The following is a 23957-nucleotide window of genomic DNA, read 5'->3' as shown; positions in this document are numbered from 1 at the left end:
CACATCAAACATGATAATAGCTGGATGTGTACTGCTCAATCCATATTGCTCTAATGAGAACTTTGCATTATTTACCATGTAGAAACCTGCTCCATCAGAGAAGTCTGATTTCTTCGACCAAAACCCAGATGAATTCCAATTTCCAGAATATCCACAGCACTTTCTGGATCAGTACAATGGAAATATACTTCTGTCTCAGGATTATTTTCATTTAGTTCAGCAACTATTGATCCAACATGGTGTAGAGCATCTTCTTGCAATTCAACATTGATCATATTTATAGGATGACTATGTCTTCCCTCTTCATCTAAACGTGGGATATTCACAGTAAACCATTCATTTTGATTATCATTTTGAAAGGAAAATCAAACTTGATCATTTAACAAGATATCATACTTAAAATGATTTTCAATGTAAGTTTTCACCCAGGAGAAAATTGGTTTGTGATTTGGATCTGCCATGTTGGTTATCCAATTAGCAATAAATTCAGATCGATGCTTTGTAAAACCATTCTTGCACAAGATTTTAGCAACCTTTTCACCATCTCTGAGATTTTTAAGTTGTCTTCCTTAAACTCCTTTAAAAATCTTAGCAAATGTACCTTTTCACTTTTGTGTTTTCTCATGTAAGGAGTTAGTTCGAGAAGCCTGCAAGCAAACTCATCTTTCAAACCAAGCACTGAGCACAGAACATCTTCTGGGGTGAGTTCCGAGTCAAAGAGATTGTTTATCTCAGGATGGTTTGTAAAACGTTCACGTTTCCCAATGATTGGATAATTATTCATCCTAAAAGCCAGGAAGAAAAACGGATAAAGAAAACATGAAGTCACACTCAAACATATGACACAAATCGATATTTAAAGTGCTCACAAAAACCGCGTGCTCTCAAATAAACTCGTCTTTGAACGTTTACTTACAAGAATCAAAATGCTTGAAACAGAAGTGTAAAATGCTTTCATGAAAATAGTACATGATACATTATAACTTACGTTGGAAAATTTCCACGCTACAGAAGTATGCCAGGGCAGCAAAGATGAAAGGACAGAATAAATATAAAACTATATCACATTTACCATTACTCAAAAAATGATTGCCTTACACTGCATTTCAGCCAATCAGGTTGTGCTGCTTCGGGCGTCATCAAGGTTATAAAATAAACACAATGCGGTGCGGTGATTGGTCAAGAGCTTGAATAAGTCCCACTCAACACGAGGAAAATACATTAAACAATTTATCAAATCATTTTGCATTTGTGTAGCAGTTTACAATATCTTCTCGTTGATTTTAAATAACCAGAATTTACCATTATTATTTGGCTTGTTTTGAAATCAACTGCTTTAGTCTACAAGGAACACTTCGAGAGAAAACGATGAACGGTTTGATGTTAAAACCACTGTTAAAACTGATTACATCAAAAATTATCATTCCATTCAAAGTTAATAATAATATATATAAAAATAAATATATATTTACATACAAAAGTTTAAAGAAAGTTATTAATTATCAATTAGCTACACAAAATGTAAACAAATATGTCCTTGAAAGTTTCCATTTTGAAACAAGATGCGTTTTCAAGTGCTTACACTATTATATAGTGAATGGTTATTTTACGGTAATATATAATGAATGCTTATTTCTATACTAAGGCCCGTTTCACAAGGCACATTTTACATGTGCCGAATGCATTCAAAACAAAAAATTGAGACGAAATTCCTCGTTCTCTTTTGTTTTAAATGCATTCGGCTCATGTAAAATGCGACGTTTGAAAAACGGACCTGAAAGTTGGCAACTAATACATTCTGATTTAAACTTCTTCTTGTGTTGACTGAACATTCACTACAAAATCATCCCTGGCTTCCATCGTATATCCATGTTCTCTTATCAAATCCAAGACATGAGGTAAAAAATCAAATTCCTCAATAAGAGTCTCTTGTACGGGATGACGTCTTCCACTCTTTTCTATTCCTGACGTCACTTCACCAAGATTATGGTGTACATTTTGTTCACCATTGCTTACTTCATGTTCCCCATGTTCCAACTTTCTCTTGTAGAATATCTTGCAAAGCTTGCAACCCATGTCTATGCTGGTATAAAATAAAGATAAAAAGTCTTTATTCACGGAACTTTTCCATGCAAGAATTTAAAAGTTAATCGATACTCTTTAAAATTTGATTTTAACCTTGGAGACATCCGAAGTATTTCTAGCACGATAGCGCAAAAATGTATGTAAAATTTTTGTTAGTTTCACTCACTGAAAACAATGGATTTCTAAATACGGTCAGAACTTTTGCTTCTCCTCTTCAAACAATAGATTGACTTGACGCACGCCACAGGAGGTAAGATCTGAAAGTAACGTTAGATTTTAGTCAGAAAAGCCAAAACTAGTTAGTACTACGCAATGAAAATCAAATCCCGCAACTTTGTACAAATTCACTAAATTTAATAATAAATCAAAACTTATATCATAGCTTTAGCTAAATGAGGACAAAAATTTAGCTCGAGTAAAACGTTTACGTATGACATAATGTGGTCTCTTAACATAATGTTCTAAATGTAATAAAAAAGTCAGACTTACCTGCTGTCGGGAAATCAAGTTAACCGAAAATAGGAAAAAATAGAAATTGAAAATTTTTTTAATTCGTTGAGTGTATCATACACTTGAGCGAAGACCGAGTGTTCTGTGCAGTGAACTCCATATATATATATGTCTGGAATGATAACGACAATACATTTTATAGATATAAAATTGAAGCCAAAGTCCTAGTCTCTTGCGCGGTTTGTACGTCAGGTTCCAGTCCTTCAAAGTCAAATATTCACGCGGTTTGTACGTTAGTTTCATTCCCCTGAGTGCCAAACATACACGGCCAATATAAATTTGAATACAAATTACAAAAGCAAAAACATATAAACAACATCACTACCAAAAACACACTAGGCCAACTCCTCGCAAAAGGTTATTTTTTACAGCTGAAACTTTACTACAGTGAGTTCGTTGTAACTTACAACTTGTTACGAGGAAAAGCCAACTGAAAATTACACTGTTTGCTAAAAACACAATACAATAGAAAATATAACGAGAAAATATTCAAGCATAAATTTTTCTTTCGTCGGAAGGTAAACTTTCAAACGGTGTCAGACAGTGTTTGTCTTTTTTGTCATTTAAGTGGATTTAAAGATCTGTTTTTCCGAATAAAAAAGAAACTTGAATATCCAGTTTTATAAAAAATATTGAGTCTATAACTCGCATTTTTACTTTTTACAGAGCGATTGTATTTTTCATCGATTTTGATAGTGCTTGAAACTTGAATACTAAATGGTTGTCATCGCGATATCAATAATTGAATATCCTTAAAGACTTTGATATGTTTTAAAGGAAAACCGCAGCGTAAGAGCAGATCGACTAAGTTCACCTCATCTTGCTTCTCGATTTATCACTTTGATTCACTTTCCGTGAACCTTTTCATTCCAAAAATTTCGTTATTTTTACGCTCTGATCAAGATCCGAACGCAACCATTACCAAGGGACAAATGATTAAAAAAAAATAAAATGAACACGCGAGAGACTAGAGCCTGACGTGTGATGATGAATGATGACGACAAATATTTTTTTGGCTTCAATTTTTGGCTTCGGTTATCATTCCAGTTATTCAAATGTCGAGTTCACTGGTTCTGTGTAGCTGTCACGATTATATATTCCGCGTAAACTCGGTCCGTCGTGTTATACGTCATCCGGCTAACCAATCAGAATCATTGAGTTCTATAAGACCTGGAGGGAAGGGCCTCGATTGAGTTCTATAAGACTCAATATAGACGCAGATAGGTCTTATAGAACTCAATGGAAGTCACTGATCTCTGCATGATGCAAAAAATTGCGCATGAAAAATTCGATGTTTGAAAGTTTAAAAAGTTGAATGATTCTGAAAAGAGTTTATGTAATTTAATTTAAGTTCATTATTATTTTATTTACTTAAAATCGAAATCGAACTAACGTGATTGAACAGTTATAATAAAATTTACAACTTCCTCATTCCGACGATTCCGTTCACAAAACGAAAGTGATTTCCTTCAAACTATTGCTTACATTTGTGTCGAAAGAACAAAATGCGATGAATTTGAGAAACATTGGCACTTTTGTAGACGTCGACATAATAATTTTTAAAGCTGTATATTTTTTACTGTTGACACAAAAGACACAAAGAAAAATTTATGCAAATTATTGAAAAAATTCGCAACAACACGGTAATGTGCATTTTTGATCGACCATATATATTAAAGTTGTGTTTACTTGTTTTTTTCGCCAACATCTTAATACCCTTCCGTGTTTCAAATTTCAAATATTCTCAGTTTCATTTGATGATATATAAAGTTAGAAAGTAGCAATAGAAATTTTCAACGAACTTCACTGACTGTATAAGTTCTGATAAACGTCAAAGGTGAACGTCGAGATTAAGTTAAAATGAAATTTAACTTTCACTTCAACGACTGCACATTTACAATAGTTTCGCGAAGGTCCAATTCATCTCAAGTTAAATATTTGAGGCTGTATTTTAACCATAATGGATTTTAAATAAATTTTCTCTCGAAATACTGACCATGAAACATTTATTTCTCATAGTAACATGAAAGATTGATATCTGTGTTGGGTTTGAGTATAATTGAAGTTTAACTAAATGCAGTTCAAGTCAACTGCAGGGTCATGTAAGATAAAAATAAAACACAGTATGTGTCTTTTAAAATGTTCTAAAACAAACCACAATCAATTATGCTTCATCTTCTTCTTCATCATCATCAGCATTATCATCATCACCATCAACTTCTGCATTTTGATGTTCAAGTTTTCCAGTTCCTTTGCAAAGTCTGCTTCATCCATATCTGTGACAACCTTTGGCTAAACAGATAACAATGATAATCAATGGTAGAAATTTATAGCTTAACTTTATCATTTGAAATCAACAAATTTCTTGTACGAATTCAAAGGCATGGCAATAGGATTTACAAGTACATTTCAACCTCTAATCTTGATTGGCATGTATCTGACATAATGAGAAGAATTGACAAAATAAACACAAAAGTAGATTGCTAAGATCTTGGTCAGTAATGATCAAGGTTAAAAATCTGTGGGTAAAGTGAAGGTTTGGATAAACAATCAACTTGTAATGTGCAAATCACACAATGACTTGCAAGGATGGTATGGGAAGGTACGTGGATAATACAGTGATTGCATGAGGATGGTATATAGTGATGGTACTAGGATGATATGGTATGATATGAGGATCACATGGTGGTAGTACAAAGATGATGTGGTGATGGTTTGAGGATTATTTGGTATGATATGAGGATCACATGGTGGTAGTACAAAGAGAATGTGGTGATGGTTTGAAGATTATAATGTATGCTATGAGGATCACATGGTGGTAGTACAAAGATAATGTGGTGATGGTTTGAGGATGATATGGTATGATATGAGGATCACATGGTGGTAGTACAAAGATGATGTGGTGATGGTTTGAGGATGATATGGTATGATATGAGGATCACATGGTGGTAGTACAAAGATGATGTGGTGATGGTTTGAGGATTATTTGGTATGCTATGAGGATCACATGGTGGTAGTACAAAGATGATGTGGTGATGGTTTGAGGATTATATGGTATGCTATGAGGATCACATGGTGGTAGTACAAAGATGATGTGGTGATGGTTTGAGGATTATTTGGTATGATATGAGGATCACATGGTGGTAGTACAAAGATGATGTGGTGATGGTTTGAGGATGATATGGTATGATATGAGGATCACATGGTGGTAGTACAAAGATGATGTGGTGATGGTTTGAGGATTATTTGGTATGATATGAGGATCACATGGTGGTAGTACAAAGATGATGTGGTGATGGTTTGAGGATGATATGGTATGATATGAGGATCACATGGTGGTAGTACAAAGATGATGTGGTGATGGTTTAAGGATGATATGGTATGCTATGAGGATCACATGGTGGTAGTACAAAGATGATGTGGTGATGGTTTGAGGATGATATGGTATGCTATGAGGATCACATGGTGGTAGTACAAAGATGATGTAGTGATGGTTTAGGATGATATGGTATGCTAGAGGATCACATGGTGGTAGTACAAAGATGATGTGGTGATGGTTTGAGGATGATATGGTATGATATGAGGTTCACATGGTGGTAGTACAAAGATGATGCGTGATGATTTGAGGATGATATGGTATGATATGAAGTTCACATGGTGGTAGTACAAAGATGATGTGGTGATGGTTTGAGGATTATTTGGTGATATGAAGTTCACATGGTGGTAGTACAAAGATGATGTGGTGATGGTTTGAGGATTATTTGGTATGATATGAGGATCACATGGTGGTAGTACAAAGATGATGTGGTGATGGTTTGAGGATGATATGGTATGATATGAGGATCACATGGTGGTAGTACAAAGATGATGTGGTGATGGTTTAAGGATGATGGTATGCTATGAGGATCACATGGTGGTAGTACAAAGATGATGTGGTGATGGTTTGAGGATGATATGGTATGCATGAGGATCACATGGTGGTAGTACAAAAGATGATGTAGTGATGGTTTAAGGATGATATGGTATGCTATGAGGATCACATGGTGGTAGTACAAAGATGATGTGGTGATGATTTGAGGATGATATGGTATGCTATGAGGATCACATGGTGGTAGTACAAAGATGATGTGGTGATGGTTTGAGGATGATATGGTATGATATAGGATTCACATGGTGGTAGTACAAAGATGATGTGGTGATGGTTTGAGGATTATATGGTATGCTATGAGGATCACATGGTGGTAGTACAAAGATGATGTGGTGATGGTTTGAGGATTATATGGTATGATATGAGGATCACATGGTGGTAGTACAAAGATGATGTGGTGATGGTTTGAGGATTATTTGGTATGCTATGAGGATCACATGGTGGTAGTACAAAGATGATGTGGTGATGGTTTGAGGATTATGGTATGATATGAGGATCACATGGTGGTAGTACAAAGATGATGTGGTGATGGTTTGAGGATGATATGGTATGATATGAGGATCACATGGTGGTAGTACAAAGATGATGTGGTGATGGTTTGAGGATTATTTGGTATGCTATGAGATCACATGGTGGTAGTACAAAGATGATGTGGTGATGGTTTGAGGATGATATGGTATGATATAGGTTCACATGGTGGTAGTACAAAGATGATGGTGATGATTTGAGGATGATATGGTATGATATGAAGTTCACATGGTGGTAGTACAAAGATGATGTGGTGATGGTTTGAGGATTATTTGGTATGCTATGAGGATCACATGGTGGTAGTACAAAGATGATGTGGTGATGGTTTGAGGATGATATGGTATGATATGAAGTTCACATGGTGGTAGTACAAAGATGATGTGGTGATGGTTTGAGGATTATATGGTATGCTATAGGATCACATGGTGGTAGTACAAAGATGATGTGGTGATGGTTTGAGGATTATATGGTATGATATGAGGATCACATGGTGGTAGTACAAAGATGGTATAAAGATGATAACAAGATGTTAAGGACATAATATGCACTTGGAATAAAATGATAGAGAAATTGATAACAGAAAGTTTGAGGGATGGTACTTTATACTTAGAACAATTGTACCTTTCTTGTTCATAATGACTTCTTTAATGGTTTTGATTGAGTTTCCAAAGCTTTTAAACCTTCTTCTCAATTCATTGTTGTCGTTTTGACAACATAGGTACGTGGTGAAATACGATTTATCTTAAAGAAAAGACAATTTATTCGTAAATAATCGCTGTGCTCTGTACAATCTTAACTTTAATTTTACAAACAAAATTTCCTAAACATACATACAAGAACATACAGAAAATAAACGTTTGAACATATTTATTCATACTTGACACAAACCTTATGAGATCAAGCACAGAATGAATGTATTGCTTCTACTTTTTCTTCGTTTGGTTCAGTTTTTTTACGTTAACATTTCCAAGTTTAACACAAATAACTAAAATACTCCTCAAAATGGCGGCAAAAATTGTTGTCATAAAACATGAACAACGAAATGCCACAGAGTGGATAACGGTTTATTTACAATAAACAGAGAAAGACAAAGAAAATAAACTCAAAGTTTCGAAATTTCAAAATATTCATGCTCGCTTGCGTCAAAAGTTCACAAGATGGCAAAAGTCATATTCATCTAATTTTAAGATCGGAAGTTAACGGATTAATTCGGACATTTCGGAAAAACAATGAAATTTTTGAAAAATCTCAGAAATATTCGGAAAACATCGGATTATCTTAAAATCGTCGTTGTTTGAAAGAACTGACGAGCTGACAATTTTCTTTTCATTGAACTATGATTTATCGTGTCATTGTTTGTGAAGAAATTATAAATATTGAACTTCGCTTTAGAAATTAGAATGCATGTCATGAGCCACCAGCTCAATAAAACGTGTTTCCCAGGAATATAATAACGAGATAATCATTGTCTCCAAAGAATACGTTCTTACAAGTTAGTGTGCTATAAATATGGTTGATATTCACAGACATGGAAAGTGAACTTCGTCGCTAAAATTTAACATAGTAAAATTTTCTATAGGCAAAAAGACATTTTACATACTTTGAAGATCAGCTACATAGCATTCAGCAACCTTTTCTTTACTTAACACTTCACAGTTAAATTTCGCAGTGAGCAGTCGACCAGAGCCTAAATGCGAAATATTATGGTACGGAAGATTAAAATCATGATTTACAATCAAACGGCCAGTTTTACGTCTTGCGGTCAATGTTATAAAAATTGGCCGTCATAATTAACTTGTTTAGAGATCAACTATTTAGGAATGAAACAATCTGATGACAGCAATAATCACTTAACAATGATCTCGTTATTAAAAGGTTAAAAGCTGTGAAATAAAACGATTTGAATGGATATGTTAATCTGAAACATAGTTTACAGAACAATGACTTTGAAATTCAAAAATTTCAATAAACCTTCCACTCACTGTCTCAAAGAGATGAGAAATTGAGTGTGTGATGAGTAGAGTGTGGAAGGCTTATTGTAATTTTTATATTTCAAGATCATTGTTGTAAAGGTTGTGTTTCAGATTAACTTATCCATTTAAAATCTCGAACAATTATAGAAGACCCGTCCCTTTTTAAAGGCACCCTTACGGCTTAAGTTAAACTAAAATATCGTTTAGTTCTCAATTATTATTTATCAAGTATCATTTAGTGTCATTTAATGGTCAAAATAAAGAACTAAGTATAAAGAACGAGGCATATTATATAAGTAGATAGTGATTGACGGGTATTCTATAACATAGCATTACGATCTTGTGGTTTATCACTAAACTAAAATATCGTTTAGTTCTCAATTATTATTTATCAAGTATCATTTAGTGTCATTTAATGGTCAAAATAAAGAACAAAGTATAAAGAACAAGGCACATTATATAAGTAGATAGTGAATGGACGGGTATTCTATAACATAGCATTACGATCTTGTGGTGTTTATCACTAAACTAAAATATCGTTTAGTTCTCAATTATTATTTATCAAGTATCATTTAGTGTCATTTAATGGTCAAAATAAAGAACTAAGTATAAAGAACGAGGCATATTATATAAGTAGATAGTGATTGGACGGGTATTCTATAACATAGCATTACGATCTTGTGGTGTTTATCACTAAACTAAAATATCGTTTAGTTCTCAATTATTATTTATCAAGTATCATTTAGTGTCATTTAATGGTCAAAATAAAGAACAAAGTATAAAGAACAAGGCATATTTTAAGTAGATAGTGAGGACGGACGGGTATTCTATAACATAGCATTACGATCTTGTGGTGTTTATCACTAAACTAAAATATCGTTTATTTCTCAATTATTATTTATCCAGTATCATTTAGTGTCATTTAATGGTGAAAATAAAGAACAAAGTATAAAGAACAAGGTATATTATATAAGTAGATAGTGAGTGGACGGATATTCTACAACATAGCATTACGATCTTGTGGTGTTTATCACTTTGGTAGATGTGGTTCGTATGGCATAGTAAAAAAAGTGTCAAATATGAATATAATAATGTATAAAAAGTCATAGCCACCTCTAGTACTTAAGGCAAGTTTGTCACAAATAGAAGATTAATAATCAAGTGAATATTTCGATAACGCGATTACCGTATGCGCTCAAAAATCTCGTACAGTTGCACAGTTTTGCGAACGTAGCATTTACGTTACAATAAATAAAGTTGCCTTCAAAAAAAATAAAAAGCATTGTCGTTAACTGATAGAAATATAACTTCTACGTATTTGAAAATTTTCGCAGTTAAAGCAAAAGCAGGGCGCAAACTCAGTAAATTTATCAATATTTTGCACAAACCAAATTACGTCAAGCACAGAAGGTATTGGTTCAAGGTTTTCTTCGTTTGGTTCTTGTTCTTTCACGTTAACATTTCCAGGTTAAATGCAAATAAACAAACTACTCCCAAACATTGTAGTCATAAGACAATACAGCAATGTTCTTCTTCACAATTTTCCGCTTTGTTTTGACTCCAATTCAGCGACTGCCAAAAGCAAGCTGGATACGATCGAACGAAGAACCAAAAGACTGAAAGCTTTCACCCAAATCTCACTAAGAAACGAAACGTACATTGCAAATTCCTTCGGTGTTGGATCTATGGACGACTGAACATTGCCATGTAATAAAGAACCAAGTAAAAATCCACAAAGTACGCCGAATAAAATGAAAAATAATATCATATGTTGCTTTGCGTGTTTTAATCCATTGTTGCAAAGCTTTCTTGAAGTCATTGTCGAAATTTTGTAGCTCTGAATACAATTCAAAGCAACAAATAAACACTGAATCTCATCTTCACAATTCACAATAACAAAGACTATAAATTTACCGCGCTATTGACTATATATAAATATTCAATACATATTAGAGACTTAGGTCACGTGTTTTTCTTCCCAGATTTTAACAGCCAAGGGGAAATCCTTTAAACGCTTTCATTTGAAATAAGTGGAGAAGGCTAAACTGGTCTAAACTAATTCACAAAACAAAAGCTATTCGTCGTCATCACAATAATTGGAAACTTGTGATAGGAAAAAATAAAATAGAAATCACTATAAGAGCCCTTACAAAGAGTATTTCAAAACATTCTGTTTTTTATCGAATCTACAACTGGCAGTAAATAATAAAAAATTTGTAAACTTGGCAATGGAAAAATACATAATTGGTGGTGAGGATGGTTTGCTAAAATTAAAAAATTTCACTCAGTCGATTTCATCGTGAAGACAATGTCTCACGACGCAAACTAGCATCATAAATAATTTCTTTGGAAACAATTATGTAGGAATGCATGAGTTTATATCAGTGGTTTATGCATTATAACGCATGAAATGACAGCACTAAAAATTATCATTCAATAAAGATTAATAATTACATTAATAAAATAAATATTATTAAGAAAGAGATTTAGAAAACATACAAATTATTTTAAATTGTTCATTAGTACATAAGATTAAAGTATGCCTTTCTTCCATTATTGAATGGTTAAAACAAAATATTTTCTTGAGTTCTTGCGTTTTACACAAACCTATTTATCATAAAAATGTACATGATTTATTTCTCTTAGTATAAATCATTTTACGTTGAAGTTGACAAATCTTTAAAGTTTTTCTAACGTTGATGGAACATTTAAAACCAAATCTTCGTTCAGCATTTCCATCGCACATCCATCTCCTCTTGTCAAGTCTTGCAGGTCAAACAAAATTGTTCAGGAAGCGTTTCTTGAATGGGTAAATTTAGAATTGGTTGAGTATTTCCACCATCTTCCATGCTTTCATTTTGTAATGCATTGTCGTATCTTTCGTTGCCATCTTCTAACCCATTGTAATGATTTTCTTTACGTTGTTTTCTTTTTAGCACAGGTATTTTCACCGTCGTTGTTCATCTTTTGTAAATGACGATCTAAAGATAATTAGAAGAGAGGAGAGATAATAGGAAAGAGGCATAATCTGGACTATTCTACAAAATAGCCAACTTATTACGAATTTCAAATTTCACCACTCTCAGACGGTGAAACTATACAATTCTAGAAAAATTATCAATGGTATTGTTCTGAAATTTGCGAAGTATATCTTTGCGTCTGGAATCAGTGGCGAATCCAGTTTTCAAAATAAATTATAGCCCTCAATATTAAATTCAAATTACTTTCAGAAAAGCACCATTGTTTTTAATTTCTAAAGAATATAATTTTGCCAATGGCTTGACTCTGAGATGTTTAGAATGTAAATATACGCCAAAATATGCAGTAATTTATTTTGACGTACTCTGGATCCTCCATGTAGAAAAATTGAAAATCATAAGCAATTATTTTATTTCACGCAGTATAATAATAAATTAAAATTGCGAATATTTTTTCCAAAAGCGAAAAACAGACAAATAAACAACGCGGGCTTTGCTCTAATTGCGGGTTTCCTCGGAGTTACAACAATTATCATGTTTATGATTTTGCTAAAATATACTGCAGGATATTTTTGATATCAAAAAATTAGTTTAAAATGATCGGAAAAACGATCCAGCAGGAAAAATGCCCAAATGGATGAAACTTGTTTAATACTATCATTTGACGAAGCGTTGTTGAAATGGTGCGATCAAATGTTGAAATGTATGGTTCGAATCGTAAGTATAGCAAATTATTTTATTACCAAGTGTAAAATAAAATAGATATAAGTCATATCTACCTTTTCTTTAAAGCCAAGTTAACCACGTAAAGAAATATACAAGAAATACACGCTTTTACTTTTCCACTATGGTTCTTTGCAGACACGTCTGTCACTGTTTCACTGTTTCACGGTTTCACTGTTTCACGGTTTTCAGGCTGACACTGTTTATATGACACTTCTGGAGGGTTTTTGGAGGTTTTCCACCAATAAGATTAAAGATATTACATCATATTTATCCATGCATAGCATGGCGAACACACGGCAATTTCAAATTACCAAGTGATGAAGACGCCCACAGCACAGAATCAGTGTTTCAACCGCATGGTGGACAAGAGTACATTTAATGTGTTATTACAAGTAGACAATAAATAAGTAAAAGCCCTCAAGAGAGTTGGAATTATTCAATACGTAAAATATTGTTTCGTCGTCGAATTTGATGACCGTATAAGGAAAATAGCCTTATATAGATTGTTCATTATGTTTGTATCAATTATACATAAATAAATATGTGCATTGTATTGGTATGCATATATATATGTAGGCTGTAAGGAGCGTGATAATTTGCAACAGGGTGAACAAAGAGTTGGAAGAGCTAAATATTGTGATCTTTGTAAATATCACACTATTTAATTTCTATTGCTTACCCGTTTACTTATTTCATGCGTTGTAAATATATATGTGTATGTATGGTTTTAAATATCATTCTGTCTGAGGATGACTTTGAAATAAAGTCGAAAATTTACAGTTTACTTTCGTCTTGTTTTGATGCATATTTTGCAATCTCAAGATGTCTACTTCTTCGGAATTTGTTTTATAGTATACTTCTTTAAATTGATGTGCAACGACATCGCAAGGAGGAAGCAAAGAAGAGGGATCACAGTTGACGGAGAGAAAATGGAGGAGGTGGAGGAGTACAAATACCTTGGAAAAATGTTAACACCAAGAAATGAAATCAGTGTTGAGGTCAATCAAAGAATCAATGTCGGATGGAGAAGATTCGGGCAATACAGTCACTTTCTAAAGGAGAAGAACATCCCAAACAGTTTGAACAGGAAAATAATGGACACTGTCATTTTACCATCTATGACATACGGAGCAGAAACATGGGCGCTTACAAAACACCAATCAAGGAAGCTGGCAGCCACAAAGGAGCATGGAGAGGAGCATACTAAATATCAGGCTAAAAGACAAGATCAGGAATGAAGTAGTCAGAGAGAGAACTAGGGTGAAAGATGTCATCCAAACAGCAAAAGAAATGAAAGGCAGATGGGCAGGCCATGTGGCAAGAATGGATAACAACAGATTGGCCAAATTGACAGCAGAATGGTACCCAAGAAACTGCACCAGAGGAAGAGGAAAGCCAAAGAGAAGATGGAGAGACGAGATCGAAGAGGAAACTGGAAAGACCTGGATGAGGAGAGCTAAAGACCGAATCGAGTGGAAGAAGTTGTGGAGGCCATCTGCCAGCAGTGGCGTGAACGGCTGATGATGATGATGTATCAATTTGATAACGCTACATGACCTTGGAATAAACTGACACGCACATATCATAATTATACAACTATAAATATTTTGGCTTCATAGATACTGGACCACAAAGTCCACAAGAGTTTTAGAAGAATTATAAATTTTACCAGGACAGGTCAACTAATGAACTAACAGGGAAGTTTTGCTTTGACATGTTAAACTCATTTCATCATCACTAGTATTTATCCAATAAAAACAGTTTTCATTCAAAATAGCAATGAATTTTATGTTAAATTTGCGAGGACGTCTATAATTGTCGCAAGTAAAGCACCTGAAGTGGATATACTTATGCTCAATCGAGCTTTCCGCCGGCTTTCCAAGCGCGTGACACTTATATAGCAGCAGTGTATTTTAATATTTTAAGAAACAAACATTACAGTTTGCGAAAGACATGGACTTATAGGTCCAATAAGTCCCATTCCCCTATGTTTAATGTAATGTGTAATCAGTCCTTTACAACAAATCAATTCCATGCTCATAATCACTGTATGTATGAAAATAGAATGCTAATGGTGCCATGAATAATGACCGCAACATGGACTGTACCATTCAAGTTTGTATGTGTATAAAAGTGATTCCTTGCTGAAAACAGCTGAGTAACATGAATGCAGATGAAATCAAATAATATACTACACACAAACACTGGGAGACTGAGAGATACATATATGACACCGTATAATTGTTGGTGTTAATGGATATGTTGATGTTGTGCTGGTTGGCAACAAATTGAACAAAATACAGAAAACATCCTTTAAGCTCCAGTTAACATGATTTAATTATTGGCTGAGTTCTAACTTTCATGTCAACATCAACATATACATGTAAAGATAAATAATTTAAATGAAGCAATTGCTTTGCTACCGCTTGCCTTTAGCATGCAAATTTTGTAAGATGAACTTTGGAAAACTGCTCGTTCAATTATTCCTAATTTAATATTTGCATATTATACATACATACAGTGTTACTTTTGCTATTACTTTTATAAATTAATTTAAAGATTTAAAGTAAATGATTTGAGCCGGGAGTATCGTTACATGTTTGTAAATGTAGATCGTCCAGGTTGGCATAGTCCTAAGAAGGACTGTTTTGTTGTTGTTGACTGATGTTTCGACAACCTTAGCGGTAGTCATCTTCGGAGTCAAATGAGAAGTAAACGTCAGGTTAGCCGTATTTGTTATCTGGTTCTTACATAGCGGTGGTTGAACATCAGTCAACAACAACAAAAACAGTCCTTCTCAAGACTATACCAACTTGAACGATCTACATTTACAAACATTTAACGATACCCTGGTTCAAACCATTTACTTTATTACGATCATTTGGACAACAGAGCGAACAACTTGCTAACGACTACATACGTTTTGCAAGCAACGTCAGACGCATACGCCAACAACTCTGGTTCAACCATCGCTGCGTAAGAAAGAACCAGATAACAAATATGGCTAACCTGACGTTTACTTCTGATTTGATTCTGAAGATGACTACCGCTAAGGTTGTCGAAACGTCAGTCAACAACAACAAAAACAGTCCTTCTCAGGATTATAACAACCTGGACGTTCTACATCTACAAACACGTAATAAATTAAATTAGTTATAAGAGAATTTGAAAATAAAAGGTTATACAACTACTTTGTCTAAATTAAGTGACAAAATATAAAAGATATTGCTGTTTGTTGCTCATCATATCAATCCTTTGTTTTAAAAATTACTGTGCTTTTGTCCATTTGGTATTGTGTCGCTTATAATTTTATGTCAACAGACACAATAGAAAAACAGTTGTCCAATTATATGTAATACACATTAAAGAGCATTTCATATAACCAATCAAAAACCATAAAACATTTTGTATGAAACATATTTAGCTCCTAAGTTAAACATAAAGTACTACTTGAATAAGAACATGACAAACTCTGCTTGTTTTATTCTTTTCTCTGACGCTGCAAAAAACAGCAGCTCATTAAACATACGTCAGTTGTATGATTTCAAATCTTTGATACATCATACAGGTGTGTAAAATGTCCAATGGACTCAAGTGATGTCCTTCTGATAATAGTTACACAGTCAGACAAAGCAAACATGAGACAGTCATTGTGTAAATGGTGTGAACATGTGCTTTGTTATTTTATTTTGTTTTGGAGACACATAACTTTTCTTCAATATGCAAATCTGCTTCAATGTGCTTCAATGCATTGGGATGGTGTCATTGTAATTTTCAAATAAACAACTAATGATTGAATATGTCCGTCTTAATACAGCATGGAGTACTTAAGGAAATGGTAACAGGATGATATGAGGACAGTAGAGGCACCAGGGGGATGTCATTTTAGTGATACAATATACTTTTCATAGAAATATAAACCAAACACTTACAGCTTGTTGTAAAACAAATGTTCCTTTCTTGTTCATAATGACTTCTTCAATGGCTTTGATAGATGTTTCCAAAGCTTTCAAACCTTCTTCTCGATTCATTGTTGTTGTCATGACAACATAGGTAGGTGGTGAAATGGGATTTATCTTAAAGAAGAAAACAGTTTACAATCAAACAGTGAAATTTTCAAAAGATTATTCATCATTGTATGTTATTTAGGCCTGGTGCAGCTATTGTAAGATATAATTACATTGCTGTGCACATTTGGAACATCTATAAATAATTAAATTTTGTTTTCGTGAACATCAAAATGTCCATCCTCGTTGTGTTTATGTAGCAATATTGCAGTTTGATGCATTTCAATGAGAATGATCTGTCATATACAGTGGTGTAAGACAAAGCTTCGTGCTTTTCTTGGTTCTTAAGGTTCGTTTTTCTTGACAAATCATTTATTGACAGTTGTCTTGTTGTACACAATGTTCAGTAGTATATATAATAATCATTCTACAATTGAAATCTTGACATAAACATATTTAAAAGTTAAAATGACATGATGAATATGAGGTATAGCTCTATTGGTTAAGAACAGTTCATGTAAGACGTCAAATGATATTAATTTTGATTCATAATGGTTTCAAAAAAGCTTGGCTGACTGAATTGAATTTAATTGTATTGAATTTAAAAACTTGAACATCAAGTTTTTAAATCTCATATCTACCGACACCTTCTTATATCTCACTCATGTAAAACCAACTATTCCCCTCTTGCTTCAAAATCATTGACACTGCCGACACCTCATTGTCCTTTAAAATCAAAGAAACACTCCACATTAACAAAACTAACCCTGACCTCAATGTTCAAGTTTTTAAATTCAATACAATATTTAGTTTATAATACGCTTGGATGCTCCCCATTAATTTATCTTATTTCCTTTTATTGTTGTAATTTATGGATCATATTACTTTTATATAAACCTTGTATTATTTATTATGTCTATTTTCAAAAACTTGTCGCTTATATTAAATGAGTTTTAAAATTCAAAAGGAGTAAAGATCTTATTGACTTTGAAATGCAAAATTTCAATAAACCTTCCACTCACTGTCTCAAAGAGATGAGAAATTGAGTGTGTGATGAGTAGAGTGTGGAAGGTTTATTGCAATTTTTATATTTCAATGTCATTGTTGTAAAGGTTGTGTTTCAGATTAACTTATCCATTTAAAATCTCGATGTTCTTATTATGATCTTGTAGCATTACCTTTGCTCTCTTTGGTATGGTTCATATGTCATAATAAAATGTATTTACAACTAATATCGTAAATGTATTTATTATTGTTTCAAAATAGTGAAGGTGAATGTGTTATCTACGCACTTGGAAATCTCCACACTTGCACAGTTTTGCAAATGAAGCATTTACATTCTAATAAAAAAAGGTTTCCTTTAGTAAAGTAAAAAGCCGACAATTATGACCTTATGATTCATGAAAGCTTTCTTATATCCAAACTTAAACCCTCTCTTAACACCCAAGGCAACTCAATCCCCCTTCACCTTCTTTAATATACTGCCATTCTCACTTCATTCCTTCATCTAAACTTCCTACTCCCCTCACATGTAATTTAACACCCTGTAATATATGCTTGTATTTAAAACCTCATGTATATAATTTATCTCAAATAATCTGAAGATGTCTTAAGTTAAAGAAGAAACCTAATTATTAAAAAAACCTTTAATCTTTCTTTATTTTATAATTATGATGGCTTTTTTAAATGTCTTATGTTGAGCTATTATGTTCATATTGAAAAAGTAAAAAGCATTGTCGTTAAATAATAGAAATAAAAGTTATATGTATAAGAAAATTTTTGCAGTGAACGCAAAAGCAGGGCGCAAACTCAGTAAATTTATGAATATTTTGCACAAACCTTGTAAGATGAAGCACAGAAGGTATCGGTTCAACTTTTTCTTCGTTCGGTTCTGGTTCTTTCACGTTAACATTTCCAGGTTAAATGCAAATAAACTAATTACTCCCCAAACATTGTAGTCATAAGACAATACAGCAATGTTCTTCTTCCCAATTTTCCGCTCTGTTTTGACTCCAATTCAGCGACTGCCAAAAGCAAGCTGGATACAATCAAAGGAAGGACCAAAAATCTTAAAGCTCTCACCCAAATCTCACCAAGAAACGACACGTACATTGCATATTCCTTCGGTGTTGGATCTATGGACGACTGAACATTGCCATGCAATAAAGAACCGAGTAAAAATCCACAAAGTACGCCGAATAAAATGAAAAATAATATCATATGTTGTTTTGCGTGTTTTAATCCATTGTAGCAACGCTTTCTTGAAGTCATTGTCGAAATTTTGTAGCTCTGAATGCAATTCAAAGCAACAAATAAACACTGAATCTCAATTTCACAATAACAAAGCCATTAATATACAGCGCCATTGACTATATATAAATATTCAATACTTAGAGGATTAAATCACGTGTTATGCAGAAGCATATTGCTGATTTGCCTTTAATATTAGAAACATTTGTGATTTATGTAGTTGTACAAAGAGCAAACCAGTGTTGTTTTGCAAATTTGTTAAGCAAGAAAACTCAGCACTCTAAAGGCATCATCAACAAGCTGTAAGTGCAATCCTAACAGAATGAATACTAAAGAACAAAAATTCCAATTTTTGATATTTATCATGACATCACACAAAAGCCAAATCAAATTATCTAATCTACAACAAGCAGTAAATAGTTCGTTTCCTAACTTAAGTATGTCACAATGTTCAGGTATAAATAGTAAAAGATAATCATAGTTTACAATGATCTACTGTTGGTTATACATATAAGTATACAATAAAATATGTTATACCAACTGTTCTTGGGTATAACACCTGTCGGTTATAAGATTAAAGGTTCCTGAAATTTACAACAACTTACAAAATCAACTTTCAAATGTTTATTACTATAATGCATGTTTAGATTTTGTCAATTATTATTGGCTCAATCTTCAATTCTGCCATGTCATGGTCGCATCTTTACTGCCAAGCTCATTTCCCTTTGGATCAGTTCATGAGCTTTAAGAAAAATAACGCCTAAGATTAATGATGGATGCCCAATTAGCTTGGCCAATTCTCGTTCTTTATGCAAATTTGTTCAACACCTTGAGATAATGTGTTATTTTCAATAGAACCATTTAGGAAACAGGCCCTCGGATGTAATCACATTGTCTTATGTGTGAGAACAAATTCTTGGTAAATTACCAATACCATGGCTACTTGAGCGAAAATACTCAACAATCAATTTCCAATCTTTGTCTTTTTCAGCACTGGATAAATCAATTCCTTTGAACTTGCTCAGTTTTTGAGGACTCACATCAAACATGATAATAGCTGGATGTGTACTGCTCAATCCATATTGCTCTAATGAGAACTTTGCATTATTTACCATGTAGAAACCTGCTCCATCAGAGAAGTCTGATTTCTTTCGACCAAAACCCAGATGAATTCCAATTTCCAGAATATCCACAGCACTTTCGTGATCAGTACAATGGAAATATACTTCTGTCTCAGGATTATTTTCATTTAGTTCAGCAACTATTGATCCAACATGGTGTAGAGCATCTTCTTGCAATTCAACATTGATCATATTTATAGGATGACTATGTCTTCCTCTTCATCTAAACGTGGGATATTCACAGTAAACCATTCATTTTGATTATCATTTTGAAAGGAAAATCCAAACTTGATCATTTAACAAGATATCATACTTAAAATGATTTTCAATGTAAGTTTTCACCCAGGAGAAAATTGGTTTGTGATTTGGATCTGCCATGTTGGTTATCCAATTAGCAATAAATTCAGATCGATGCTTTGTAAAACCATTCTTGCACAAGATTTTAGCAACCTTTTCACCATCTCTGAGATTTTTTAAGTTGTCTTCTTCCTTAAACTCCTTTAAAAATCTTAGCAAATGTACCTTTTCACTTTTGTGTTTTCTCATGTAAGGAGTTAGTTCGAGAAGCCTGCAAGCAAACTCATCTTTCAAACCAAGCACTGAGCACAGAACATCTTCTGGGGTGAGTTCCGAGTCAAAGAGATTGTTTATCTCAGGATGGTTTGTAAAACGTTCACGTTTCCCAATGATTGGATAATTATTCATCCTAAAAGCCAGGAAGAAAACGGATAAAGAAAACATGAAGTCACACTCAAACATATGACACAAATCGATATTTAAAGTGCTCACAAAAACCGCGTGCTCTCAAATAAACTCGTCTTTGAACGTTTACTTACAAGAATCAAAATGCTTGAAACAGAAGTGTAAAATGCTTTCATGAAAATAGTACATGATACATTATAACTTACGTTGGAAAATTTCCACGCTACAGAAGTATGCCAGGGCAGCAAAGATGAAAGGACAGAATAAATATAAAACTATATCACATTTACCATTACTCAAAAAATGATTGCCTTACACTGCATTTCAGCCAATCAGGTTGTGCTGCTTCGGGCGTCATCAAGGTTATAAAATAAACACAATGCGGTGCGGTGATTGGTCAAGAGCTTGAATAAGTCCCACTCAACACGAGGAAAATACATTAAACAATTTATCAAATCATTTTGCATTTGTGTAGCAGTTTACAATATCTTCTCGTTGATTTTAAATAACCAGAATTTACCATTATTATTTGGCTTGTTTTGAAATCAACTGCTTTAGTCTACAAGGAACACTTCGAGAGAAAACGATGAACGGTTTGATGTTAAAACCACTGTTAAAACTGATTACATCAAAAATTATCATTCCATTCAAAGTTAATAATAATATATATAAAAAATAAATATATATTTACATACAAAAGTTTAAAGAAAGTTATTAATTATCAATTAGCTACACAAAATGTAAACAAATATGTCCTTGAAAGTTTCCATTTTTGAAACAAGATGCGTTTTCAAGTGCTTGCATTTTACACTATTATATAGTGAATGGTTATTTTTACGGTAATATATAATGAATGCTTATTTCTATACTAAGGCCTGTTTCATTACACATTTTATATAGCCGAATGCATTCAAAACAAAAAATTGAGACGAAATTCCTCGTTCTCTTTTGTTTTAAATGCATTCGGCTCATGTAAAATGCGACGTTTGAAAAACGGACCTGAAAGTTGGCAACTAATACATTCTGATTTAAACTTCTTCTTGTGTTGACTGAACATTCACTACAAAATCATCCCTGGCTTCCATCGTATATCCATGTTCTCTTATCAAATCCAAGACATGAGGTAAAAAAATCAAATTCCTCAATAAGAGTCTCTTGTACGGGATGACGTCTTCCACTCTTTTCTATTCCTGACGTCACTTCACCAAGATTATGGTGTACATTTTGTTCACCATTGCTTACTTCATGTTCCCCATGTTCCAACTTTCTCTTGTAGAATATCTTGCAAAGCTTGCAACCCATGTCTATGCTGGTATAAAATAAAGATAAAAAGTCTTTATTCACGGAACTTTTCCATGCAAGAATTTAAAAGTTAATCGATACTCTTTAAAATTTGATTTTAACCTTGGAGACATCCGAAGTATTTCTAGCACGATAGCGCAAAAATGTATGTAAAATTTTTGTTAGTTTCACTCACTGAAAAACAATGGATTTCTAAATACGGTCAGAACTTTTTGCTTCTCCTCTTCAAACAATAGATTGACTTGACGCACGCCACAGGAGGTAAGATCTGAAAGTAACGTTAGATTTTAGTCAGAAAAGCCAAAACTAGTTAGTACTACGCAATGAAAATCAAATCCCGCAACTTTGTACAAATTCACTAAATTTAATAATAAATCAAAACTTATATCATAGCTTTAGCTAAATGAGGACAAAAAATTTAGCTCGAGTAAAACGTTTACGTATGACATAATGTGGTCTCTTAACATAATGTTCTAAATGTAATAAAAAAGTCAGACTTACCTGCTGTCGGGAAATCAAGTTAACCGAAAATAGGAAAAAATAGAAATTGAAAATTTTTTTAATTCGTTGAGTGTATCATACACTTGAGCGAAGACCGAGTGTTCTGTGCAGTGAACTCCATATATATATATGTCTGGAATGATAACGACAATACATTTTATAGATATAAAATTGAAGCCAAAGTCCTAGTCTCTTGCGCGGTTTGTACGTCAGGTTCCAGTCCTTCAAAGTCAAATATTCACGCGGTTTGTACGTTAGTTTCATTCCCCTGAGTGCCAAACATACACGGCCAATATAAATTTGAATACAAATTACAAAAGCAAAAACATATAAACAACATCACTACCAAAAACACACTAGGCCAACTCCTCGCAAAAGGTTATTTTTTACAGCTGAAACTTTACTACAGTGAGTTCGTTGTAACTTACAACTTGTTACGAGGAAAAGCCAACTGAAAATTACACTGTTTGCTAAAAACACAATACAATAGAAAATATAACGAGAAAATATTCAAGCATAAATTTTTCTTTCGTCGGAAGGTAAACTTTCAAACGGTGTCAGACAGTGTTTGTCTTTTTTGTCATTTAAGTGGATTTAAAGATCTGTTTTTCCGAATAAAAAAGAAACTTGAATATCCAGTTTTATAAAAAATATTGAGTCTATAACTCGCATTTTACTTTTACAGAGCGATTGTATTTTCATCGATTTTGATAGTGCTTGAAACTTGAATACTAAATGGTTGTCATCGCGATATCAATAATTGAATATCCTTAAAGACTTTGATATGTTTTAAAGGAAAACCGCAGCGTAAGAGCAGATCGACTAAGTTCACCTCATCTTGCTTCTCGATTTATCACTTTGATTCACTTTCCGTGAACCTTTTCATTCCAAAATTTCGTTATTTTTACGCTCTGATCAAGATCCGAACGCAACCATTACCAAGGGACAAATGATTAAAAAATAAAATGAACACGCGAGAGACTAGAGCCTGACGTGTGATGATGAATGATGACGACAAATATTTTTGGCTTCAATTTTGGCTTCGGTTATCATTCCAGTTATTCAAATGTCGAGTTCACTGGTTCTGTGTAGCTGTCACGATTATATATTCCGCGTAAACTCGGTCCGTCGTGTTATACGTCATCCGGCTAACCAATCAGAATCATTGAGTTCTATAAGACCTGAGGGAAAGGGCTCGACCCATTGAGTTCTATAAGACTCAATATAGACGCAGATAGGTCTTATAGAACTCAATGGAAGTCACTGATCTCTGCATGATGCAAAAAATTGCGCATGAAAAATTCGATGTTTGAAAGTTTAAAAAGTTGAATGATTCTGAAAAGAGT

The 23957-nt window shown here is 33.4% G+C and overlaps 1 protein-coding gene and 1 long non-coding RNA gene across 10 annotated transcripts in view; both read right to left on the bottom strand.

Moving 5' to 3' along the window:
* Window positions 1-4584: 4584 nt before the first annotated feature.
* Window positions 4585-23957, bottom strand: part of LOC124440684 (eukaryotic translation initiation factor 2 subunit 1-like) — a 111041-nt gene continuing 91668 nt past the window's right edge. For 6 of the 9 annotated variants that reach the window (XR_006946732.1, XR_006946744.1, XR_006946734.1 and 3 more), the window contains 2 exons: window positions 16661-16804; window positions 4585-4887 (listed from right to left, as the gene is read on the bottom strand). Coding sequence is in view for 3 of the 9 variants with exons in the window: in XM_046991142.1 (XP_046847098.1) it covers window positions 4756-4887; window positions 16661-16804 (276 nt within the window). In the remaining 6 variants the exon portion in view is untranslated. Of the gene's footprint in view, window positions 4888-16158; window positions 16228-16660; window positions 16805-18574; window positions 19091-21940; window positions 22118-22285; window positions 22379-23957 lie in introns of those variants that run through there. The other 3 variants (XR_006946740.1, XM_046991148.1, XR_006946729.1) reach the window with 3 other exon arrangements.
* On the bottom strand, window positions 9931-10896 carry LOC124441201. Its single transcript, XR_006946909.1, has 2 exons — window positions 10413-10896; window positions 9931-10285 (listed from the first exon to the last, which is right to left on the bottom strand). It is a non-coding gene; the product is annotated as an uncharacterized LOC124441201 (long non-coding RNA).

The sequence above is a fragment of the Xenia sp. Carnegie-2017 genome, unplaced genomic scaffold (genome assembly GCF_021976095.1).
Source record: "Xenia sp. Carnegie-2017 unplaced genomic scaffold, XeniaSp_v1 HiC_scaffold_1, whole genome shotgun sequence".
Classification (NCBI taxonomy): domain Eukaryota; kingdom Metazoa; phylum Cnidaria; class Anthozoa; order Malacalcyonacea; family Xeniidae; genus Xenia; species Xenia sp. Carnegie-2017.
The sequence above is the reverse complement of the archived record's forward strand: the minus strand, read 5'-3'. Positions and strand labels throughout refer to the sequence as shown.